The following is a 22,757-nucleotide window of genomic DNA, read 5'->3' as shown; positions in this document are numbered from 1 at the left end:
CATGTGTGTACACTGTACGCAGGCAATCTGATCCCCACCCATTGATGACATTGACCAGGGTGGGTTTTTTGGGTTCCGAAATAGCTCCGATAACGTTTTACTATAGAATACTTTTGGGTAAAATGGGCTTGGTTTCAATGGATTTCCGATTGGATTTAAATTTTCCGGAATTTCCTTCTGCAGAGGAAATAAACTTATTTTGTAGATTTCCAATCAGTTTCATTCAAGTTGATGGTATTCTTCAATTAAAAAAAAATTATATATTGTTTTCTTGTAGCTTTGTTTTAAATTAATGTAAAATAGTTCAGTTTCCTCGACAATTTCTTTTTTTGAGTAAATAAATTATGTAGGTCTTGGATTGGTTTCATGTTTTGCTGGTATTATTATTCAAAACTTTGTTTATAATTTTTTGTTTCTAATACTTACTAGTTAGTCTTCCGTATTAATAGAAAAATAATTAAAAATTTTATTTTTTAAAGAAGGCTAAAAAGTTGTACCTCTATGTTTACTTTAACTATATTTCCAAATTCCATCCTCCAACGCCTCTTTCCGCTCCTACTATGAGCTCACTGTGCCTTCCATTTTGGCCAGCTTGGGTCAGGTGGAGCGCCTGTGGCATAACGAACTGCGTCCGGCTAGAACGACTGGCCAAGAGGCTAGACCGGGTCAGACCTTTGGGCTGTAGACGACTATAGTCTATGGAATAGACCTCTGCTCGTAGGGAGCCCGCGAGTGTGTGAGGAACAGTGGACTCGGGGCGACTTCTAGGGCTTCTGTCGACGGGTAGCACGCACTACTGTCACTGTCCGCTGTGGACATCCAAATCCTCCTCAGTCGAATTCGCGTCGTTGAGGCAAGAGCATTGCCTGTGCCACACAGTTTGACATGCACAGCCGGAAAATCTGACTGCCCAATAGCCATCAAACTGCTAAAATCGAGTGTAACAAGAAGACGGAAATCCGGAGGAGATGTTGCTTCCTCTGGTGGCGGATTTATGCTGAGCTCTGCATTTCTGGGGAGACTCCATCCGCTGTTGTTATTGTACAGTTTTTCCGCAGTCGAATTTGTCGAAGCGGAAAAGCGAAACGAAGCATCGCCGCGAAGCCCTCGAAGTGTCGACGAAAATCGTTAAAAAATAGAAAAACACTCGGCGACTATGTCACGACGGGCTTGAAGACCCCCCCCATTCCCATTCCCATCCATCCAGCCAAGGGAGATATTCAGATTGAGCGAGATCCAAGCCGCAGTGGTGGCCACCACCTCACCATCTACTCCATCCATCTAATCTCACCCACACCCAACTCAGGATTCGCATGGACAAAGGCACAATGAAGCGCAAGCAGAGGCGATACAGGTAGAGATCTTCTAGGATATATATATACCTTAAAAATAGTGCTGTTAAAGAAATAAACTTCTTTTAAATAAATTACATTTTAACTTTTTATTTATTTGGAAAAAGTGACTAACCGATAAAGAGACTGAATTTTTAAGAAAATTGTATTTTAAAGTAATGTTTTAAGCTTTTGATAATGTTATATATATATTATTCATATTTTTTGCATTTGCGTTTCCTTCAAATATTCAACAATTTTTTAAACATTCAGGCATTACATTTTTAACTTTATTTTTAAAGAGACGAACTTTGGTGGTATTACAATCTTCTTACTACAATCATAAAACATTTTGCAAATATGCCTAATTCGAGGTCTACAAATTACAAAGAGACAAAAACTAATATTTAAAACTTTAGATGAATATAAGGAGTCTTCCCTTTAACTAGTAAAGTTATCGGGTGTGGCATTCACCGAAAGTAGTCAGAATTTAAAAAATAAAAGTGCTCCTATTAGCCATATATACTTTGCACATTCGTTAATAAACAATTGAACTGTCTTACCGCCACAGAACCACATTCAACACGCTGCAGCTGCAGGAGCTGGAGAGGGCATTCCAGCGCACCCACTATCCGGATGTGTTCTTCCGCGAGGAGCTGGCCGTTCGCATCGATTTGACGGAGGCACGGGTGCAGGTGTGGTTCCAGAACCGGCGGGCCAAGTGGCGAAAGCAGGAGAAGATCGTCGGTCCGGGCGGGGAGTACAAGGAGGGAGCGCTGGATCTCGATGTGGCCTACGACGATAGTGCTGTGCTGGGTCAACTGGATAGTGCGCTGGGTAGGAGTCTTGAAAGGATTTCAGGGAGTAACTTTGTAATAAGTATATGTTTCAGGTGGTGGGGGCAACCTACTGCCGGATACTCCACCGCAGTCTTCCAACTCCCTGGACAACGAACTCAAGGCATCCTACGTCACTGGAGCCTTGTCGCCCTCCCGCCTGTCGCCAAACATTTTCCTCAACCTCAACATTGACCACCTGGGACTGGAGCGAGGCGGCAGTGGTCTCTCCATGGAATGGTCCACCTATCCACCGCAAACGCAAGCGCAGACACAACCGCAGATGGACCCGGAAAATCAACTTCAGCAACAACAGCACCCGCCACAACAGATGCAAACCCATTCGAATCCTCACCAGCAGCATCAGCAGAATCAGCACCATCACACTGGTAAAAAACATACTCAATTGCAGTTCGAACATTTTTTTTTCAATATACATTTTTTTATTTGACCATTTTTGGAATAGATTTTATTAATTTAATGTTCATCCATTGCGATTTTTAGTTATTTTAAATATAAACATCTAAAACTGTTTTTTTATTTCACGATTTTTGGAATAGATTTTAATATCTGACAACAGAAATTAAATTACAGTATTTAACTATTTTTCCCTTTAATTTCCGTTCACTGCAATTTTGTTATTTTAAATTTGGAAATCAAATATTTTTTTTTTTATTTTATATTAAACCTTAATACAATCTGTTTAGGTCAAATTTATTTTATTAAATTATAATTTTGTACAACATAATGAATTTATATATTATTTAAATATGAAATATTCAACAATAAATTAACTATCTAGATATTTATTTTTATTATTAAATTGTTTTCATCAGTGCAGGGTCTGGAATTCGCCGCCTCCTTGAATCTGGACATGACCACCGATGGCTCCTCCGGCTACGATGACATGAAGTTCCTCAGCGTGGACGTGGACCAGTTCACGATCGACAGCTTCAAGGCGGACTGCCTCCTCAGCATGGAGCAGTCGCAAATGCAGCCCTATGTGGGTCACTCCCAGCTGGTTGGCTCCTCCAATGAACTGTGCCTGGAGGGGATTGGCATGTCCGCCTTTGGCATGGAGGAGGGCGATCCCAAGACGCCACCCTCACTTTTGGTGCTGGACAAGACGCTGCCATCGTTGAGCATTGGCGTGGAGGGAATCGCTGATCTCGTGGAGCAACTGCATCATCATCACCAGCATGAAGGCGGTTCAGTGGGAGCTGGTGATGTTATGTGAATCCAACATAGGTGAATTATTTTCTTAGTTAATCGTAAACTTAAATTAATCCAATCCTAGCTTTAATTGAAGTTGCTCCATCTCTTTGTGTGGAAATGAAGGTGATTAGAGGGGGGATAATGAAGTGTGAAGCATGTTCTAGTTCTATTATTGTTTTCTAGTCAATGTCGATAAGCCGTAGCCTAAGTTCAACACCAAGCAAGGTCGCCCCACTTTACAAAAAATATTTCCAAACACTTTTTAGATTGGGTAAAATTTGTTATTAATTATATTGGTTATATTTATGATTTCAATTTATCGTTAAAAACTTTTAAAACACCTTTTTATTTTGGTAATTTTATTTTAATTTACAATTTATACTTATGAAGACATAATTTAAATTTATTTTGAATTTTTCGTACAATTTGGTATTTTTTCTTTGGAACATATTTCTGATTTTTAATTATCGTGACATCATTTTAGAGTGCTAAATTGCAAACGTTGCTTAGATTAAGAAAATCCGTAACTTAATGATTAAAGATTTAAAATACTTGAAAAAATAATTTTTGAACAAATAAAAAGAACTTTGAGATTATAAAAAAGTTGTACACTTTTTAACTTTAACTTTACTTTTCTAACAGTAACACAATACAAATATTTAATTGACAACTAAAATGTGAAGTTTTCTAAAACTTTAAAGAAATTCTGTTTGAGTGCCATGAAAAATTGAATGTATGAAGAGTGGAATTTGAGTCCTTGGCTACCTTTTCCGGCGAGGTTCTGTTTAAGCTTTTATGGATTCCGCATGTGTGTGCCTAACAATGGAATCCCCCTACGCCCCTGCCACGCCCCACCCTTTTGCACACGCCCTATTTGTGGGTCGGATTAGAGGCAAACTAATTGTGCGATTTGAATGGATTTCGGGTTTCAGTTTTGTTTGTTCGGCAATAACATTTGCTTTGCTTTTTAACAATTGCCAAAGAGTCTCTGAATGCTCTCCTCTTCCTGCCGACTGTAATTTCCATTTCCATTCACTGTGATAACCGTGGACTCCTGCAGGACCTGAACCTAAGCAGTCTTTGGGAAGGACCCTCCTGGACTTCATTTACAAGCTGCCTCGGCTTAGGGAAAAGCTCATAGCGGATGAGGGCATAATGAGGGCGGCAAATGGCGGGGTTGGCAAAGTTGGATTTAAAGCAAAGCACTTCTGTTTATGAAATGTGTTTTTATATTTAAATTCCAATGAACAGTGTGTTTATCAAATTAACTTTGGTTGTTTTATTTATAATATGTATGTATCGCAAAACCGACATTACTCTATCATTTTAAAACATACACTCATTAAAATGTATTCATTGTGGTTTTATAGAATGGAAAATTTGTTTAATATATATTAATAAGTCGACTTCTAATCTAGAGATTTAGAACTGGCTTGAGGGCAATATTTTTATACCCATTCGTTTGATACCTTTGCCCAGATTTTGTGGAAGAAAGTTTTTTCTGTAAGGTCGTTTGTGTTTTAAGTTTGTCTTTAATATGTTTTCTTTAATTTTCAAATTCCAGAAATGTTTATAAGGGCTATTGCTAAATTTTGCTTAAATATTTTTCGTATTTAGCCTTAATTAATATTGTGAGTGAGCGAGTGTCCCTGGCTGGATTAGACAGTTCCTGGGCCTGCAAAGCTTGCAGGACTTAAGCCAAAGCCTTAAAGGGATTGACGCTGGGTGAGGCCCGTCGGAGAGTGAAAGACTGGCTGCTGGAGGCACGGGCACCCGGCTCAGCTAGCTTAACACCTTGGCAAGCTCCTTGTGGATTTTGCGAGGCCAAGGGCCACCCAGATGCCACCCCCCTTTTTGGATGCTGTCGTCAGCCATTTTGCATCTGACAATGACGAGGACAATAAGCTAATTGAGGCTGAGGTGTATGTCGCAGCGGGCGGACAGGCCGCAGAATCAGATACACACCAGCACGCTCGGATGGCCAAAAAATGTTTATTATCCCCGGTCGAGGGTTGACATGACGGCCCATGGTTGCGGATGCGGATGCGGATGAGGATGAGAATGCGACCGGTTGCCATTGGATAATCTTCTGTTATGAGGTCGCGCAACAATGCGCACTGAAATTCGCCTGTCTTTTTTCCAAAAGTGATTGAAGATCTGACAAGTCAGTAAAAAATTGTATATTTTTAATTTTTTAAACACGGTTAAAACAAGAAAAGAAACAAACTTCGGCCAGAAAAAGTTGATGTAGCCTGGCAGCTTTTACAAAATTTAAATTTTCTATAAAACAAAACTATTTCGATTTCTTACTAAAATTCATTTTTTCTGTAAGAAGACCGTAAAGTTTAATTTAAAACTAAAAGAATCGAACAGATGAACGGACAGATGAAAGGACAGACGAACGGACAGACAAACGGACAGGCGGACATTTCTAATCCACTCTTCTAAATAAATTTATTCTTCAAGAATAAATATACTTTATAGGCTCCAGAAATGTACATTTTAATGTTTAAACATTTTTAGCCTTTATTCAAAGAACTGATTTTGAGTAGACTGAGCTTCTTCAAATCATATTTAATTTCGACATAGTTTTTTGTCTGTCTAGCCTGTCAAACTGATTCCTACTCCTTGCTCTGGCACATTTAAAATTAATCGAAAATCTTTTCTTCGGTATTATTACGAGCACTCGCCACTCGGGGCTGTGTGCACAAGGACCACAAACTTTAATCGATAGTCAAATAAGCGTCGGTCCCTTGTAAAACAAGGGGCAATGGGGAGGTGGGTTTTTAGGGGGGCGCTTTACAGGTATATACCTACATACATAAGGCATGTGTGGTATAAGGACATCCTTGCGATGGAGAGCTGAGGGCTCTGCTCCTTGCTCGGCTTTTGTGCTGTAATTTCTCTAACGTTTGTTTATATTTTATATCGAATGCGCCCCGGGCCGCATAAACGCAATAATCGCACATTTTATGGATTAAACTCACCTGCTTCATCTGCTAATCTACGGCAGGATTCTTGCCAAGAGCTATGACATGGGTCTGTTCTGATTGATGGATAGAAAAATAACTGGAGATGGTTTTGATTTAATTGGGTTTTAAAGTGTATAGTAAAATTTAATGTGACTATAGATTAAAACTGCAAAAATTAATTAAAATGATTGTAAATTCTTTTAATTATAACAAAAATTGTATATAACTAAGGATTAAAACCGCAAAGGTACCCTTTATAAAAAAAGCATTTAATTAAAATGATTGTAAGTAAATACTTTTAATTATAAAAATTTTCCCGCCTTTTCCTTAAGCGGATTAAAAATTATTTATTATATATATATAAATATATATATATATATGTATGTATCTTAAAAAATATAACAAATTTAACAAGAGTCATTGTTAATACAACGCATTTAGTTGTAGAAACTTTACCGAACTCTTCATCAAGAGGATTTACAATTATTTCCTTTTTTTGATGCAGATATCTTAAAAATACATTTAATTATAAAACCTTTGCGGGCTCTTCATCAAGAGGATTTAAAATTATTGACTTTTTCCTGATGCATATATCCTAAAAAATACAAATTATAAGCAGTTCCTATCCCAGCATATTGCAACCTAAATCGGCTTTAATCCTTCCCCGGAGCAATGGTCCTCCAATGTGCCATCATAATTCCTCTGCCAGTGCAATCCTTTCGCAATTAGTTTCCCCGGCACTCATGAATCTCTCCAAATGAGTTATTCATTATGCATATGCATTCGATTTGCACTACCGACTGCGACAGGGCAATATTAAATAATGAAATATTAAAATCGAATGCGACTGAAATGACTTCTGGCCCCACATCCGCGTCCTCCCATTGCCGTTTGGATCACGGAGAGGTGTTCATGTGAATAAATTGCAATTAACAATATTTTTATTTCAACAAACGAAATGTCGACCGACCTCCTCCCTTGGCTCCTATAAAAAAGGAAAAAAAAGCAGTCTGAAGGGGAACGAGCTTGAGGGCAGGGAGGCAAACACATTTAATTAAAGGCAAATTTAATGGGTAAATATTTCATATGCTGCATATACATTTACACGTACATTCGCGGGTCAAAAGAAATTGTCAAAAAAATGTATAAAAAATTCGCTTACCATTTTTTTATCCGCCTACAGTGCGTGAAATATGTTTTCACATAAAACCTTTCGTAACTACAAAAATATTTACAGCTCACATTCGTTTTAGAAATATTAAATTTATAAATTTATATTTTTGTACAAAAACTAATAAGCTAACCAAACCATATAATTTTAAAACGCACCGTACCTATCGTATAAAAAAGCACAAATTTTGTTTTCAACTACGAAAAAAAGCCTTTATGTCTGTATGCGAGTAAATAGGCATAAACTGAAGAGTAGGGGGAAAATGGGCCGGGAAGTGTATATTAAATTTCGTGTTGATGCAGAACAGGAACGGAAAAAATTATGCGAAGCGTGCACTAGAAAAACAAAAGAAACACGAGAACGGTTTGCGACGGGGGAGTGGAAAAAAGAAATCAGAAAAATTAATAGAGTGCAAATATTTGTAGATTTTTACACGAACTATTAACGGGCAGCAAACAATAAAACCCGTCGTAAAAACCAGAAGCCAGGATCACGGATTCGGGATTGGAGATTTTCGGGTAACTCGAGATCATATCGTACGGGATGGCCTATGCAAATATAAGTCAGGGCAATGACAGGGCACAAAATGGTGACTCAGGAATCGCAGAGGACCAAAATAAAGGGTGAGACAAGGAGCCAAAACCTCAGGTCAAGATAGAATAAATTTGAATTTGAATTTGAATTTTGGCCATCGATTCGAGTCGTCGGAGTCTCTCTCACCTCAATGGGCCTGAACTTGCAGCTCTGGCTCTGCCAAAGGAAAATAACAAGATGGAAACTTTGGCAAAAGAAAAAAAACACAACACAAAAAAAAAAATGTGGAGAGCAAACAAGCTGAAAAGGACACAATACAGTCCAAAAGGAACAATTTGTCAGTCAAATTTCGGGTGGCAGAATGCAAGATAGCAGAATGTCAGGGGCGGTGATATAAGTCGAACAGAAAGAATCATGACACTTTCCAAAAAGCAATTAGTTTCACCGACTTATTAATATAAAAAATAAATAATTAGAAAATTTATCAATAAATTTTAACTATTTTCTGGATATGTGAATGTTGAGGCTACTTAAAATAATATTTATGATTATATTTTTATTCTTTTAAAGATGTTTAATCGATTTTACTAGAGTATAGAAAATTAACAAAAAAGAATATCAAAACTACTCATATAAAATACTAATGTATTAATGCCTAACATAAGAAGTAAAATATTATTAAAAAAAGATAGAGGTATACAAATTATACCTTTTAATTTAAATGTTTGCCATGATAGGTTAAGATTTAAAACTATTAATTTTTTTTAATTGCGTCCGATTTAAATGTTAAAAAAGTATTAAAAAATCAGTCAAATATAATAAGAATAGATAGATAACATATGTAATATATTCTCTTCTTTAAATGCTCACAATTTGGGATCTTTTTTTTCTTATTGTATTTTACTGATTTGTTAATATTTTTAAAAATGAATTATTGCCTAATTTATAAAGACAATGTTATTGTCCCATAATTCTATTAAATACTATTTTAGCACAATTTTTCTCTTAGTGCAGGGGATGATTTAAGTGGCCTTCCCATCTTGTTTTGGTACTGCCCCCGATTCGCAATGCAAGAATGAGAATGGCCATCAAATGCCAGCAGAGGACATGCAGATACATCTGCCGCAGAGCGGAGAAGATGCAGATGCATATAGATTTTCCTGCCCCACCTCCATACCCATCCCCATCTGCCATTTCAGATCCTTTGTGTGGTCCGTGTCTGTGTGCAAATTGATTGGAGGCGAAGCCATTAAAGTGTCCATCGAAGCTGCTAACAGGCTGACCGCTGCCGCCCCCCATTTTCCACCCAGTTTCCCCCAATTTCTCCCAATTTTCCTTTCCCATTTTCAGTTATCCTGGGATCTCCTATTACCCGGAGTGGCAGGTGTGAAAGATTCTTGCCGGGTCTTCCCACTTATCATACAAAGTTTCCCAGCCCAAAGTTAAACAACTTCTCTTGGCATTTTCATTTGACTTTTGGCGAGTTTTTTGTTTTATTTTCGGTTTTCAATAAGTTAGTTTTAACATTAGAATTAATCGTTGGAGGAATGACACTTAACGTTCGTCTAGTATGGTATGTGTTGCTTGTTTATCAATAGGCTTTAATGGAGATTTGTATATTAGATGCAATTAACCTTGGACTTGGACACAGGACACGAAAAAGTTAAGACAAAATGCACATTCACACCTTCAAAGTTTAATACATGCACTCGCACACACATACGTGTTTACCTAAAATTAGTGACTGTACAGATTTAACTAAATATAATTAAGTTACTTTTCTAGTTCTTCTTAGTGTTTTTTCAACTTATAACTTAGTAACAAAAAATGCTCAAAAATGTTATTCTTGTCTATATACAAAACAAAACTTATGAGATAAGGGCCGATTTTGCAATGTCCATTTAAATTTACTCCTTGAACTTGATAATTTTAGATACTCAGTCATATAAACAATTCGATGAATAAATAAGTTTTTTAACTCAATTAACTAAGCCTAAATATTTTTAACGGGTTGTAAGTAAATGCAATTTGACAGATTTTTGTAAGGGTACCAGTACCATTCAAATCATAAAAAGTAAATTTATACTTATTTTAAATGACTTCTTAGCCCCGTTTCGACATTGATCAATTGGCCCTAGGAATATTCCTACGACTTTTGGTTAGCTCTTCATATATACACTCAACCACTAGGCTACTGTTTAGGCCACTTCCAGATCAGATGATTCATCGGCATCGCTATACCCATTCGGATCGCTCTTGATGTGCACTAATTGCGTGGAATAGTGATCGGATGCGGGGCATTTTACGGATGCAGAACCATTTCCAGTGGTGCTGGTGGTACCGCTGCTGCCGTTGGTGTTGGTGGTGCCATTGGTGGTGCTGCCACATTGCTCCTCCTGTAACTTTCGCAGCCGCTCCTGCTCCTCACGTTTTTGCTTGCGCCACTTGGCCCGACGGTTCTTGAACCAAACCTGAAAAAATAATAGGAAAATACTCTATTAATAGGGAAAAATTTAAAACTTTTTGTTTTTTATTAACTTAAATTTGTAGTATTAATTTTTAGCTATAAAAATTGTTATAAACACAATATAACTCAACTGTTTCGCTTGGCCAAGTTGTTCGGTTCAGTGGTTAGGTGACCTGGGTGGTTGGCTGGCTACCTAGGTTACTTTTAAGCGCGGGGCTTCAAAAACACTTTCATCCGTTTTGCTCGGAAATTCTTTCGTCTGCTCCTTGGGATTTCTGCTCATAAATATTTTAAGTAATTTTCACCCCACTTCCAAGTCATCGTTTTCTCAGTCTTGGCGTTTATCTTTTTGCCAGTTGCCAAGGACAGCAATCCACCCACTCCCATTTACTTTTCTCATTTTTCCGGATTTAATGAGATGACTTATTGTAATTGTTATTTATTGAGAATTCAGAATGGGGTAGTTCAAAAGAAAAGGAAAAATGTATGTTTTTAGGAAAGTAAGGGTTATTATTAACATGTAAGAAACAAAGTATTATATTTAAAATTAATAAGTCACAGAAAAAAATGTATTTATGTGCCACAGGGGTTTTTGAAACATTTTTTGTCCATTGCTTAATTCGAAGATTAACAAACAGAGAATGTAATTCTGATACTGCATTTTCTTTTTACTCCTGTATTTACTAGTTAATTTTTGTATTTAAGATTTAAGGGTTAGCAAACAGAAAATGAAAACAATTTTGTCGCAGCCATTTCTGCGTATTCCTGATAAGTCAGGTTAAAAAACCATATTCTTTTTTACTCCTGTATTTACTTATTCTTTTTGGTCTTTTTAATTAGTCTCTGGCCACGCCCATAGGCTTTTCTACCCCATCTACAACCTTCATAGGTCCCACTTTACTCGTTTTCCGGCTAAATCTCCACCCTTTGCTACTTAGTTAATTAAAACAAAAGGCGGCTGTGAAGTGACTTAGGGGTTAATCATCATCAGGAGGTTATCTCTTTCCGGGAAAAGGGAGTTTTGATGTTGGAGAGGAGGAATACGAATCCCTTATGTAATCACCCTTGTGGGCAGTGAACCCATCTGTCTTGTCATTAGCCCCCAAAGCTACCCCAAAAAACCCACTCCTTTTCAGAGGGCGGAGTCTTTTCTCTCTCCGATTCTCCCTGCGATTCTCTATTTGCCCAATCCGAGTGCAATGGTGAGTTTGCAACCCCTATTTGTTTATTTGTCCGTCTGTTTGTTGATTATTTGCTGAATAAATACTGGGGAAATTCTGGGCGCAAAATTTGCAGTCAGTCGTTGGCGGCCAGGAAAAAGTTTAATTAGAACAATTAGGAGCGGTGGAAAAGTTGATTTTCCATTATGTTATCATTGCAAGGAAAAAGTTGAGTTTTCTCTGGGGTTTGTTCAAATGTTTATGCAGCAAATCGACTGAATTTGTTGAAACAACATAGCGGAAGCGGAAGTGGAAAATGTGCAAATGACAGAGAAATGCGATAAACTTATAAGCAACTCTGAATTTCATATTTGAGCTCATTTAAGTTTGCTTGGAATTTGTGAACATTTTTGCAGCTGCTTTTACGGACTTATTTGCTTAGGACTTCATTTTCTTTTTTTTTTTGTTTTGCATTGCCCTAGCAACCTTTGAACTTTGCCAGTTGGCAACGCGTTTGATGTCCTCGCCAAATGTCAGTTGAATTTTGCACTTACTTTTCAATTTCGCCCCGGCTTAATTAGATTTTTGACAACTCCCTTTTGTTTGTGTGTGTATATTTTACATATTTATTTTCATAATTTGCATTATTTTATGAGCTTAAGTTATTAAAGCAACATAGACGACCACACAAATGCATGGCGTTTTTCAAAAATTTTGCAGCAATGAATTTAGCCAGCTTAATTATGTCAACACAAACTAACTCCATAATTACCTATGCAACAGTTTTAATCCGTAATTTCTAAAACCATAAAAACTAAAATACTTGCCACGGGCGATTTTTACCGCCTGATTGATTTTTTTCGCCATATTCGCTTATTAAAGTTTCATATTTTAATTAAATGTTAGCCAGCGAACCGCATTGAACCCTAATCCGGCGGAACTACCAAAACCGGGTTTGGGTTTGGGTTTAGCCATGTGTGTGCGCCGGAAAAAAACGCGCGCTCTGCTAATCCCGTAATTTGTACGGCCAACAGTGTTTCCGGACGGGCTTTCCTCCACCTCCACCTGCACCTCCTCCAGTTCTCCGCCTCCGCCACGCGTTTAAAATCTGACTAACGCACAACAATTTGGCCATAACCGCGGGCGCGTTTTTTGCCGCTTTTCGCTGGCTGTGGCACGCTTGCAAAAATCGCAGAGAAAATTTGGAGAAATTAAATAAACAAAGAAGCAAAAAAGTGGCTGTTTCAAGGGGGCAGAATCTGAATCTGAATCTGTGTGGTGTGCGATTTTCCATGTTGATTGATGGCGATGGCTTCAACAACATGGCAACAAAATGGCGAAACTGCATTCGCCCACTGAGATAAATGAATGTGTTAAAACCGGAGAAAAGCTTCGTTATAATATGCAAAAGGTGACTTGAATCACAAACGTTGTTGAGCTCTGAGATGTATGAATATTTAAAGGCCAAGAACAACTTCTTTATAATACGCAAAGGGTTAGACAAAAAGATGAAATTCAAAAACTCCATTCCAAATTCCCTTCCGTTCAAAATAGGATTAATTGTCTTAAAATAAGAAATGTAATACCTATTAAGATAAAAATCACAAAAACAGTTTTGAAAAAAAAAATTTAAGCTGGAGTACGATTTTGAAATCAGTAGGACAACACTGACTTGTTTCTTCAATTCATTTTTGAAAACAACTTTTTTCATTAAAAATTAGCTTTATGGCTAATTATACCCTGAGTATAAAGAGTACTTGTTCTTTCAGTGTAGAAAGGAGTCCGATGCAGATTTTTTTTTGGACCGGGAAGAGCCAAAACTTGACATGCATTGGCTCGCGCCTTGGAGTCGCGAGATCTCTGGAACCACTGGCCACTGCAAATATTGCCACAGATTTTTCATCCAAAAGCGCATAAATCGCTGATACCGCAGGAAAATCGAGGGGGCGGCGGTGGAAAGTCCAGGGGGCAAAAAGGCCGAAGCGGCACACATTCGAAAACGTGCATGAAATCCATTGAACAAACAGACCCACGGCAGTTGATTTTTAATTAACTACAAAAGCGCTTTACGCTACGCCCCCCCTTTTCTTTCCCCCCTGGGAAATTGGGAAATTCAAGGGGCGGGGCATTATGGCAGACTGACCATCATGATGTGTGTGTGTTGTTTTTGGATTTTTTGGCCAGTCTGCTGACTGCGTGGCTGGATTACCATGAAATGTTTCCCAAAAATGCAGCACATAGTTGCACTGCTATGATAACTTTGCGCTTCGATAATCGCTGCACCTGCTCTTTCGATTTTTCCCTTCTAACATTTTCGTGTTTTTCCTGGACCGGAAAATTTTGTCCCCGGCAAAAGCCAAAATACAATGAAACATCGCCAGCCAGGCGACCGAAAAATAAAAAGGAAAATTACATTTTGGCTGGGTCTAGGAGAGGCTAATAAAAATGGGAGGGGCAGATTGGGCGGAAAATGGGGCGGTGGAAAGCACAAAATGGCGGCTGCCTTTTTGCCAGTCGCTCTAATTAGTCCAAAATGGCAGCACAAGTCGGTTGGAAACTTCGTCACCAAAATGGGTGGGTGGTGCCTTTCCATCCCCCCCCCCATTTTCTCTTCCCAGTTTTCTACCAACCATTTTTGGCAATTTGTTGACGCTGTTTTTGCCGTGTTGTTGGATTAAAATCGTGGAGCCATGAAAATTGCTCGCCCTTTTATTTAAGTGCAGGTATGTACATAAGGGTTAAGTGCATATGTGCACTAATTAAAGAGCTGATATAGTATAAGAGTCTATCTAATTTAAATAAGAGTTAACAACAGTATAATGTTAAGAGCTTCAAAATTCTTTTTTAAGAACAAAAATTAATTCCAATGACCGCGCTACTGATCGCATTAGTACCAAATTTAAATCGCCAGAAAAGGTGCTGGAAATCCACCAACAAATGCAAGTTGGAAGTACGAGAAAAAGAAGCAGTAAATTGCTGGAAGTGTGAGAGAAAGGAGAGCAAATGGATGGAAATGTGAGAGCAAGAAGAAGAATTCATTTGCAAAAGTGAAAAGCTGCGGCGTACAATGTGTTTTTCGGTGGTTTAAATTGCAGTTAATAGTCACAAATTATTTAAATCAATTAAGAATATTGTTGTTTGTGTTGTGCACTTAAAGATTTAACAAAAAGGCTTTGCAGCTTAACTTTTTGGGATCCATTTTCTTGGCTTGTTGATTTGGAAGACAAAGTGCAATGGCGGCGGTGCAAATTCAGTGATCTATCCCACGAGTTTTTATTGATTTGAACAACCAAAAGAAAAGCGCATTTTTATGTCGGATAAGAGTTAATTAATTTGTCAAATAAATATGAACTTAAAGATGCTAAAACTTTGATAATGACGCTTTTCAACAAAGAAAAAAAAACAGCAATGTGTATATATGTATGCATGTGTGTGTGAGCTTTCTGCCTGACAAGCATTCATGCATACATACATGCATGCATACCTGAAGCTGACATTTTTTTATTTGTTGTTTTTCTAATTGGAAAGCCAACTTAAATGTCCAGATAAGGTCTTTTCCAACGCAGTAAATGGCTGGAAGTGTGAGAGAAAAAAGAGCAAATGGTTGGAATTGTGAGAGCAAGAAGAAGAACTCATTTGCAAAAGTGGAAAGCCGCGGCGTACAATGTGTTATTCGGTGTTTAAAATTGCAATAAAAAGTCACAAATTATTTAAATATATTAAGAATATTGATGTTTGTGTTGTGCACTTAAAGATTCAACAAAAATGCATTGCAGTTTCACTATTTGGCAACCATTTTTTTTCTTTATGATTTGGAAGGCAAAGTGCAATGGCGGTGCAAATTCAGTGCTGCAGCCCACGAGTTTTTATTCATTTAAATAACCAAAAGAAAAGAGTTAATTAATTTGTCAAATCAATATGAACTTAAAGATGATAGAACTTCAATGATGACGCTTTTCAACAAAGAAAAAAACCAGCAATGCGTATATATGTATGCATGTTTGTGTGGGCTTTCTGCCTTACATACATTCATGCATACATACATACATACATGCATACCTGTGGCGGCCATTTTTTTATTTGTTTTTTCTAAATGGGAATGCAATTTAAATTGTTTTTTTTTTATTAATGATTCAATATTAAGTGATACATAACTAATTAATTTAAATAAATCCAAGTTCGCGTGTCTACAAAATGCATAGTAGCAATGTCCAGTAATGGATCGTACGTCAACATCATCTAACTGTTCATTTATTCAGAATGGCAAAGCATAGAAGAAATGAGAAGAGGGAGACGAACATATACTAAATTGGTGAGTGAAAAATTTGTCTTTAATACTTTCCATAATTTTTTGAGATATTCCAGCTCAGAGGAACGAAATATTTGTTCTTTACAAAATCAAAAGTGCGCAATTATGAACTGTGATGCGGATTATAGGAATATTTAAACATCGACCATAAGTCAGAAAAAGATGTTCTATTATTTTTCTGACATTTTGCCCATCAAAATTAATGAATTTTCACCCTCAAAAAACGGTAAACGGTAAGTAACCATATTTTTCTGTAACTTTATTGCTGCTAATCGCCGACACGGGCGAACTTTTAAAAGCTTAGTAAGGAGTGCACCTGTCCCTTACCTTTTGTATCACCCACCCACCCACTCACTTTTGCGTTTTTGTGTAAATTTATGCAGCTTCGAGGGCCCATTTCTCCCCCAGCAATAATATTTGTCTATGGTTACACGCTTCGACAGCCAAAACTGTAAAGAAAACATGGGAAAAGTGTCTCTTCCCCTCGGAAAAGTCCTGCCCTTTTCCATTAGCCATGCCTTGAGGTTATAAACGCACTTTGCTGCCCGCAAATTCTCGGGGGGATACAGAAAAATTCGCATGCTCGAAACTCAAGTGTTTGAATAATGGAAAATTAAGAAAAATTATAACAACAGCATTTACTGCAGGGAGTTTGGGGTGTGAGATTTGCGGAAGGAAAGTGGGTGGTTGAGTGGCCCACTCAGTGGGTGGTGGTTGGTTGGGTGGTTTGTGACCTCGGGTAAAATTAACGAAAATCTGATGATTCCAGCTCATTGCCGTTTTTAATTCAATTTCGAGGCTAAACAAACATCGGGGAAGGAGATGTGTTTATTGTATCTAAGGAAAGACAACAATAATAATAATAAAGAAGCAATATTTTAGTTAATTGCCAACGCAGGTGGCCCAGCAGAACCCATTTTGAGATTGAGAAGCCTCTCAATTGTGCAACTTCAAAGCGGCAACGCTTGAGCTATGGGATGATCCTTGAAAGAAAGGCAATAGGGTGACAAGCCCTTTTCAATTCCTGGCCAAAACAAAACGACAAAGTAGTAGAAAACAGCAGACACACCACAGATCAGTTCACAATGGAGGAGTGATGAGTGGGCACATTCTTCTGCCTGCCGTTTCTTACCATTCTCTATGTGAGTCTGCGAAGGGGTAACATCAATATTTGTAGAGTTGAGCGATCGGAACGAGAGAGAGAGAGGGGAGCACAAATTATGCCAAGCTGATGATTACTAATTTCTTGGCGACGACCAAAGGCAAATATTTAAAGTCCCCTTCAGGCATTCCTCCCATATATCCCTCTCTATCTCGCTGATCGGAGAACGAAATCACCGCGATCACTTGAGCTGCGGGATTAGGCGTATTTGACTTGCACGCACCAAAGAAGGTAAGGCGAAAAAAGAGAGCCAGACTGACAAAGCGAACGAGTTTGTTTGCTCTACAGGTAGGGCTACTGTTTTACCCGATCTCGCTTCGATCCAACTCTATCCCGTCCAAACCAATCCGATCCACCAATACCACCCGACTCTCGAGTGTCTAAATAAGAATAATAATTGTAAATTATGAAGTCAAAATAAGCAGATCATTTATATGCTGAGCTATCTTTGGATGGGAAATGAATAATTACGCGTAGTTGGGAGGAAGTTTCGAAAACAAATCTGTGAGAACCGAGCTTTGTTTAAGTATGCGAAGATCTTACGTAAATGTTTTTTAACTTTTTCTGTGAACAAAAGTAGTTTAAATGTTTTCTGATAAGTTGTTTTTTTTTTAATTTGATATACAAGTTTTATCAAAAAAAACTCTTCTAATCATATAAGTTTCCATCGGGTTTCTGATGCCTTAAATATTAATCTTGATTACTTCATGAAAGTATTTTTATCTGCATGATTTCTAACCGAATGTTACTTAACAGATCACCGATTAATTTATATGTCCCCTGTGTAGGCTTTAGTTTTTGTTCGCTTTTTTCCTTCTGTTTTCTCTTTTGTTATAACTGCTGTTTGTCTTAGGCAAGATTTTCAATAATTATTGCCACTTATGGTCGGACTGGGGACTTAGGGAGACCATCTTGGCATCGCGGGACGCAAGGGGTCTCGAGTGGCAACTCTTGGCATGCAAATATGCTAAACAGTAGCAGTCGAAAGCCGAGGCTCCAAGCTGGAAGCCAGAGCTTGAAGTTGATTATGCTGCTTAAGTCAATGACGAGCGATGACTGAGCACAAGATTGGGGATTGTGGATTGGGGATTGATGCCGTCTCTTTCTTCATCCACTTTGCTTGTCAGAGACAAGTTTGAAGTCTCTTTTTGTGTGTTGTATGTTAATTAGTCGCCCCCATGAGCTAGCAGATTTGAATCCACCGGTTTCCAATTAGTTGAAAAGTTGGTAGACATTTCCCCATTGTATTTTCATTTTTTTTAGAGAACTCCCTCATTAAACTCACAACCTGCATTCTAATCCGTTTTGGATTCGAATGTTGGCCGCGGGTTAAGTTTGTCGCCTAATCAAAAAGCAGGCGTCAATACGCCTGCGGGTTAAGTAACGCCGCTCATTATCCTAAATGTTTAGTAATGTTAATGTATAAGTTGTCTTAAGCTGAAGGCTAAACATAAGCCCACACCCCGTCGAGTGTCAACAAATGTCGCACTTGTCCTTCTTCCTTGCTCGTTCCAAAAGGTGAGGGTGTTCAAAGAAGGGGTTTCACATTGGGGTTGGATGGGTTAGGTTAAACATTTGACCGGTTGACAAACATATTGCCAGGGAAACAGGGAAACTAAGGGGTCCCGAAAAGCGTTGTTAATCTGTATCAAAGACGCGAAATAGCAACCCATCAAGGCACCAAAAATGTGAACAAATTAAATTGTCAACTTTTGCAGTCACTTTCCTCCTTGGTGACCTCTCAATTTGTTTGTTTGTTGTCGGGTTTCCTCGACACTAATGGACTTTGAATCACAATTGTCGATGTTAAAGGGATGGTTCATCCCTTGGGGGCCCTCGGGGTGGGATTTACAAGGACGCAGAAGACGGAATCGGAATCCCTGCATATTTACATTAACAATGATACGATTCAGGGACAACCACCAAGCAAATAACCATCACCCTCCGTTTAAACATGCGGTTGTATCCCAAGTCCCATTACCCAAATTAAGTGAATCATTGGGATTGGCATTGTTTTGCTTTTGCCGGCAAAGAAGCCCCGCAAAATGTGCGCCGCTGACAACTAAATAAACAACGAGAAGTTCTCACAGCAGAGAGATTGCGATGCAGATGCCAGCGATTCAGATTTGGAATCTGATTCATGATGGTTAGTGGGTGAGAGCGGAGGTGTAGCACTCAATTGGTTTCACGCGGGGAATTAAAACGAGCGTGAAATTAGAGCCAAATAGAAGAAAAGATTGTTGGTTTGATGGTCAAAACGGGGGTGCGGGAGGCTGCTATAAAGTGAAGCCATTATTTCTGTTCATCACACATCAAACTTAGTTTAAAACCTTATTGAATTGTGACTGATTTTGTAAGTCATGAAAAGTTAGCTTTGATTTGTTTCTTGAATTTAAAAATTTCATAAATGAAACCAATTATGCTTATGGTACTGTATCCCTTAAATACCAATAATATTTCAAACCATTTCGAATCAATAAACTCTTTTAAAAATCTTTGAGCATTTTAGAGAGGAAATGCAATCTCTAAATCCACTTTACTAATTTAAGATTTACTCTGAACTCACCTCAACTCTTTCCTCCTTGAGATCTACTTTGAGGGCCAGTTGCTCCCTGAGCACCACATCCGGATAGTGGGTCTTGTCGAAGGTGGCCTCCAGTTGCTCCAACTGCTCCTCGGTGAAAATTGTGCGGTGGCGACGCTTTCTCTTCGGCGGTGGCCCATGGCCCAGATGCCCCAGGTGGTGCTGCCCGTGGCCGTGGTGGTGGGCGCCCAAATGCGGGTGGTGCGGATGGCCGTGGGGGTGGTGGGGGTGGTGACCGTGACCCGCCAATCCGGCGGCTGCTCCACTCACATGCGCCTGCATCTGAGCAGCGGCCACATGCGCCACCGCAGCCGCGTGCATGTAGTTTGGATAAAAGTTGGGGTACGCCACTGCAGGGAAAACAAAAAGGAAATTCATTATTCCCTGGCTGTAATAACAGTCATATCATCATCAAATAAGCAGTGGCAAGGGAGGCGGGGGTAAGTGGTATATTCCTGGGTAAATCCTTAAAAATGCGCATAACGAAACGCGGAAAAAAAAACGACCGCCATGTTGACTTTACAACAGAGATAAAATGAGTAGTTACAATTTAAAAGATTTTCCATTTGTTAATATAAAAACCAATATACTATAAAGTGAAATCAAAACACAAGTTATAAATAATAAAATCAATTCTCACTAAAAGTGTTGCGTAGGATAACTCTAACTGAATCTACTATATTGACCCCAGCTGTAAACATATGTGAGGCTTCCGTTTCCGGTTGCAGCAAGCTAGGGGAAAAAAGTTGCGCCCACGTTTTTAATATTCATGTCCTGCGGGGGAGCCTTTGAATGAATTTAAGCGGGATTCTGCATAAATCTCCGCCGAGATCCACGCTCGAATCAACACAAAACCCGGGCCCATCTTAAAACCACCCTGGAAACAGTTTTTCTGAGACTTAGACCCCAATGCAAATCCTCTCACTGCAAAATCGAAGGGAAATGGAAGGGAAATGCGGAATCATCTTTCACGGATCATTGCCTAATTATGAATAATGCCATTCAGGATTCGCTTGGGAATGAGAGTGGTTCGGTTTAGTGGGTGAGACTGTCAGGATGAGAGTGGGTGAATGGGTGATTGCTGACTGCATGAGTAGATTTCCTCAAGGTGTTTTCGCAATAACAGTTTGAAAGAAGATAGGAGAATAAAAATATTTGGAAAAGTGTTCACTGATTGAAGGAAATGAGGAATTAACAAAATATTTGTGTAAGCCTTTTCAATCAGCTTAAAAAAGCTTTATAAAGGCCGTTTAGTTCTATTCACAATTTCGAAATGTAAAGTTTCTATCACTGGGATAACTAACCTACGCTCTAGTTTGGGTTTAATCACTATTTAGAGCGATATTGACATGGATTATATATTACAACAAAAGCACCATACTGAGTTTTTCCAATTTTGCAATAATTTAAATGAATATAATGATTGAAAGCTAATCTTACCTAGAAAATCCGAGGGAGAGGCGGCAAAACCACTGGCCGCTGCCGCCGCCAAGTGACCGAGATGCAGGCCGGGATGCTGCAGCATGGCAGGAACCCTCTGCGGTCGGATGGGACTGGCGGCGGCGCTGGAACTGGAGTTGGAGTTGGGCGAGGCGGGCGACTCGGCGCCACTCCGCTTCAGTCCCAAACTGATGCCATTCGAGGTCAGACCGTTTTGGCTGCCATTACTGCCGATGTGGTTGCCTTGGTTTCCAGCAGCAGCAGATCCTCCAGCCTGTTGTTGCTGTTGTTGTTGTTGTCTGGAGCCCAAAATGCTGTCGATGGTGAAGAGGGATGCCGCTGCAGCGCCTACTCTTCTGTCCTCCTCCAGAATTGTGACTCCCGACTGGCTGCCGTCGTCGGAGGATGGGGTTTGGCTCTGCGACTGTTGGTGGGCATGCTGCTGCTGCTGGAGCACCGATTGCAGTCTCTGGCCCAAGTAGCCACATTGCTGGGAGTTCAGGAGCATGGCGGTGGTCAGGTGATAGGCGGCCGAGTTTCCCGGAGATCGGGAGATTTGCCTAGGTGGTTGCTGCTGCTCGCCAAGATCGCTGGGCGATCTTTTGAGGGTATAACCCGCCGGCGGTGAACTGGTCTCGACCATTTGAGCAAGCATCGCAGAAGGGGGCGTGGGCGGTGGGGAGGGGCTGGGCGTGCTCACGACGGTGATCTTGAACTTGGCCTTGGAGGGCGGAATGTCGGGCGTGGTGCTGGAGTTGTTGGTGCTGCCACCGCCTCCTCCTCCGTTTGTTGCGCCGCCCGCCAGCGTCGCCGGGGTCCACAGTGAGGAGAGAATCTTGAAGGCGTCTATGGACTTTTAGGCAGGAAAATGTTTCCTATTATTGGTCCGGAAAATGTATATTTATGGGAAAGTCCACTGAACAAGGCAGTTTTTTTTTATAATCTCAACGAATTCTTTGGAATTTTTTAGTCAACCTTTTACACAAAACGTTTTTAAAAACTTTAAGTCAGTGCAGATAAATCCACTAAGCTGCACTAGAAACACGCGCAAAAATCCCGTCGTGATTTGTTGATAATTTTCACAGGTTTTTTCAGCCACCGGGAACCCTTCTTGTCCGCTCGAGCTGCGAAACCGTTGTGAGAGCGTTTCGCCCGACAAGTTGTCGAGTCGTCAGGCCAGTTCTTGTACAGATATAGATACAAACTCTCAGCTATCAGATACAAACGCACAGGCAGCAGTTGCTCTCTCTCTCTCTCGTTAAGCAGACATTTTTGGACTTCGACCAATGGAATTGTTGGCAAGCCACGCCCTCAAAGCTACCATGTTGTTTGGTAATGCTCTCTCTGTAAGCCTACCTCCCTTTCTTTCTTTCTCAATATCTCTGTCTCTTGCGCTCGTTGATGGTGGTTGACGGTGTGAGATGGGGTCCCCATCTTTCAGTTTTGCTGGCTCTAAGGTTGCCAGGAGGTCTTGGAAAAAGATGGCGCTTCGGAGATAATGTCCTCCTCGCAAAACCCCTCCCCCCCCCACCATTTTTCCCCATTCTATTTTTATTTTTTCCGTTTTCCACTTACT

General features: G+C 39.5%; 2 protein-coding genes across 3 annotated transcripts; one reads left to right on the top strand and one right to left on the bottom strand.

Moving 5' to 3' along the window:
* The first annotated feature begins 455 nt into the window (after positions 1-455).
* LOC128253563 (homeobox protein orthopedia) lies at positions 456-5,550 on the top strand. 2 transcript variants are annotated; one of them, XM_052982031.1, is made up of 5 exons: positions 456-1,354; positions 1,903-2,168; positions 2,224-2,556; positions 3,004-3,415; positions 5,000-5,550. In XM_052982031.1, exons 1-4 carry the CDS (start codon positions 1,314-1,316, stop codon positions 3,402-3,404), a joined length of 1,041 nt encoding a protein of 346 aa, XP_052837991.1. In that variant the 5' UTR covers positions 456-1,313; the 3' UTR covers positions 3,405-3,415; positions 5,000-5,550. The 2 variants fall into 2 exon arrangements, with proteins under 2 accessions (XP_052837991.1, XP_052837990.1); XM_052982030.1 differs by lacking the exon at positions 5,000-5,550 and having other exon boundaries at positions 457-1,354; positions 3,004-3,845.
* Positions 5,551-9,375: 3,825 nt separating this feature from the next.
* On the bottom strand, positions 9,376-22,296 carry LOC128253562 (homeobox protein goosecoid). The gene is made up of 3 exons (XM_052982029.1): positions 21,182-22,296; positions 19,724-20,091; positions 9,376-10,530 (listed from the first exon to the last, which is right to left on the bottom strand). The coding sequence occupies exons 1-3, from the start codon at positions 21,834-21,836 to the stop codon at positions 10,258-10,260; spliced, it is 1,296 nt and encodes a 431-aa protein (XP_052837989.1). The 5' UTR covers positions 21,837-22,296; the 3' UTR covers positions 9,376-10,257.
* Positions 22,297-22,757: the final 461 nt, after the last annotated feature.

This window comes from Drosophila gunungcola (genome assembly GCF_025200985.1).
Source record: "Drosophila gunungcola strain Sukarami chromosome 2L unlocalized genomic scaffold, Dgunungcola_SK_2 000052F, whole genome shotgun sequence".
Taxonomy (NCBI): domain Eukaryota; kingdom Metazoa; phylum Arthropoda; class Insecta; order Diptera; family Drosophilidae; genus Drosophila; species Drosophila gunungcola.
Note: the sequence above shows the minus strand (reverse complement) of the source record. Positions and strands in the feature narration are given on the sequence as shown.

Bases quoted from the DNA above. Each gene is read 5' to 3' on its own strand.
- LOC128253563 (XM_052982031.1), top strand. From the start codon at position 1,314: ATGGACAAAGGCACAATGAAGCGCAAGCAGAGGCGATACAG. The intron at 1,355-1,902 runs GTAGAGATCTTC...TTACCGCCACAG, and splicing joins CGCAAGCAGAGGCGATACAG to AACCACATTCAACACGCTGC. The intron at 2,169-2,223 runs GTAGGAGTCTTG...TATATGTTTCAG, and splicing joins TCAACTGGATAGTGCGCTGG to GTGGTGGGGGCAACCTACTG.
- LOC128253562 (XM_052982029.1), bottom strand. From the start codon at position 21,836: ATGCTTGCTCAAATGGTCGAGACCAGTTCACCGCCGGCGGGTTATACC. The intron at 20,092-21,181 runs GTAAGATTAGCT...TTTTCCCTGCAG, and splicing joins CTCTCCCTCGGATTTTCTAG to TGGCGTACCCCAACTTTTAT. The intron at 10,531-19,723 runs GTGAGTTCAGAG...TTATTTTTTCAG, and splicing joins TCAAGGAGGAAAGAGTTGAG to GTTTGGTTCAAGAACCGTCG.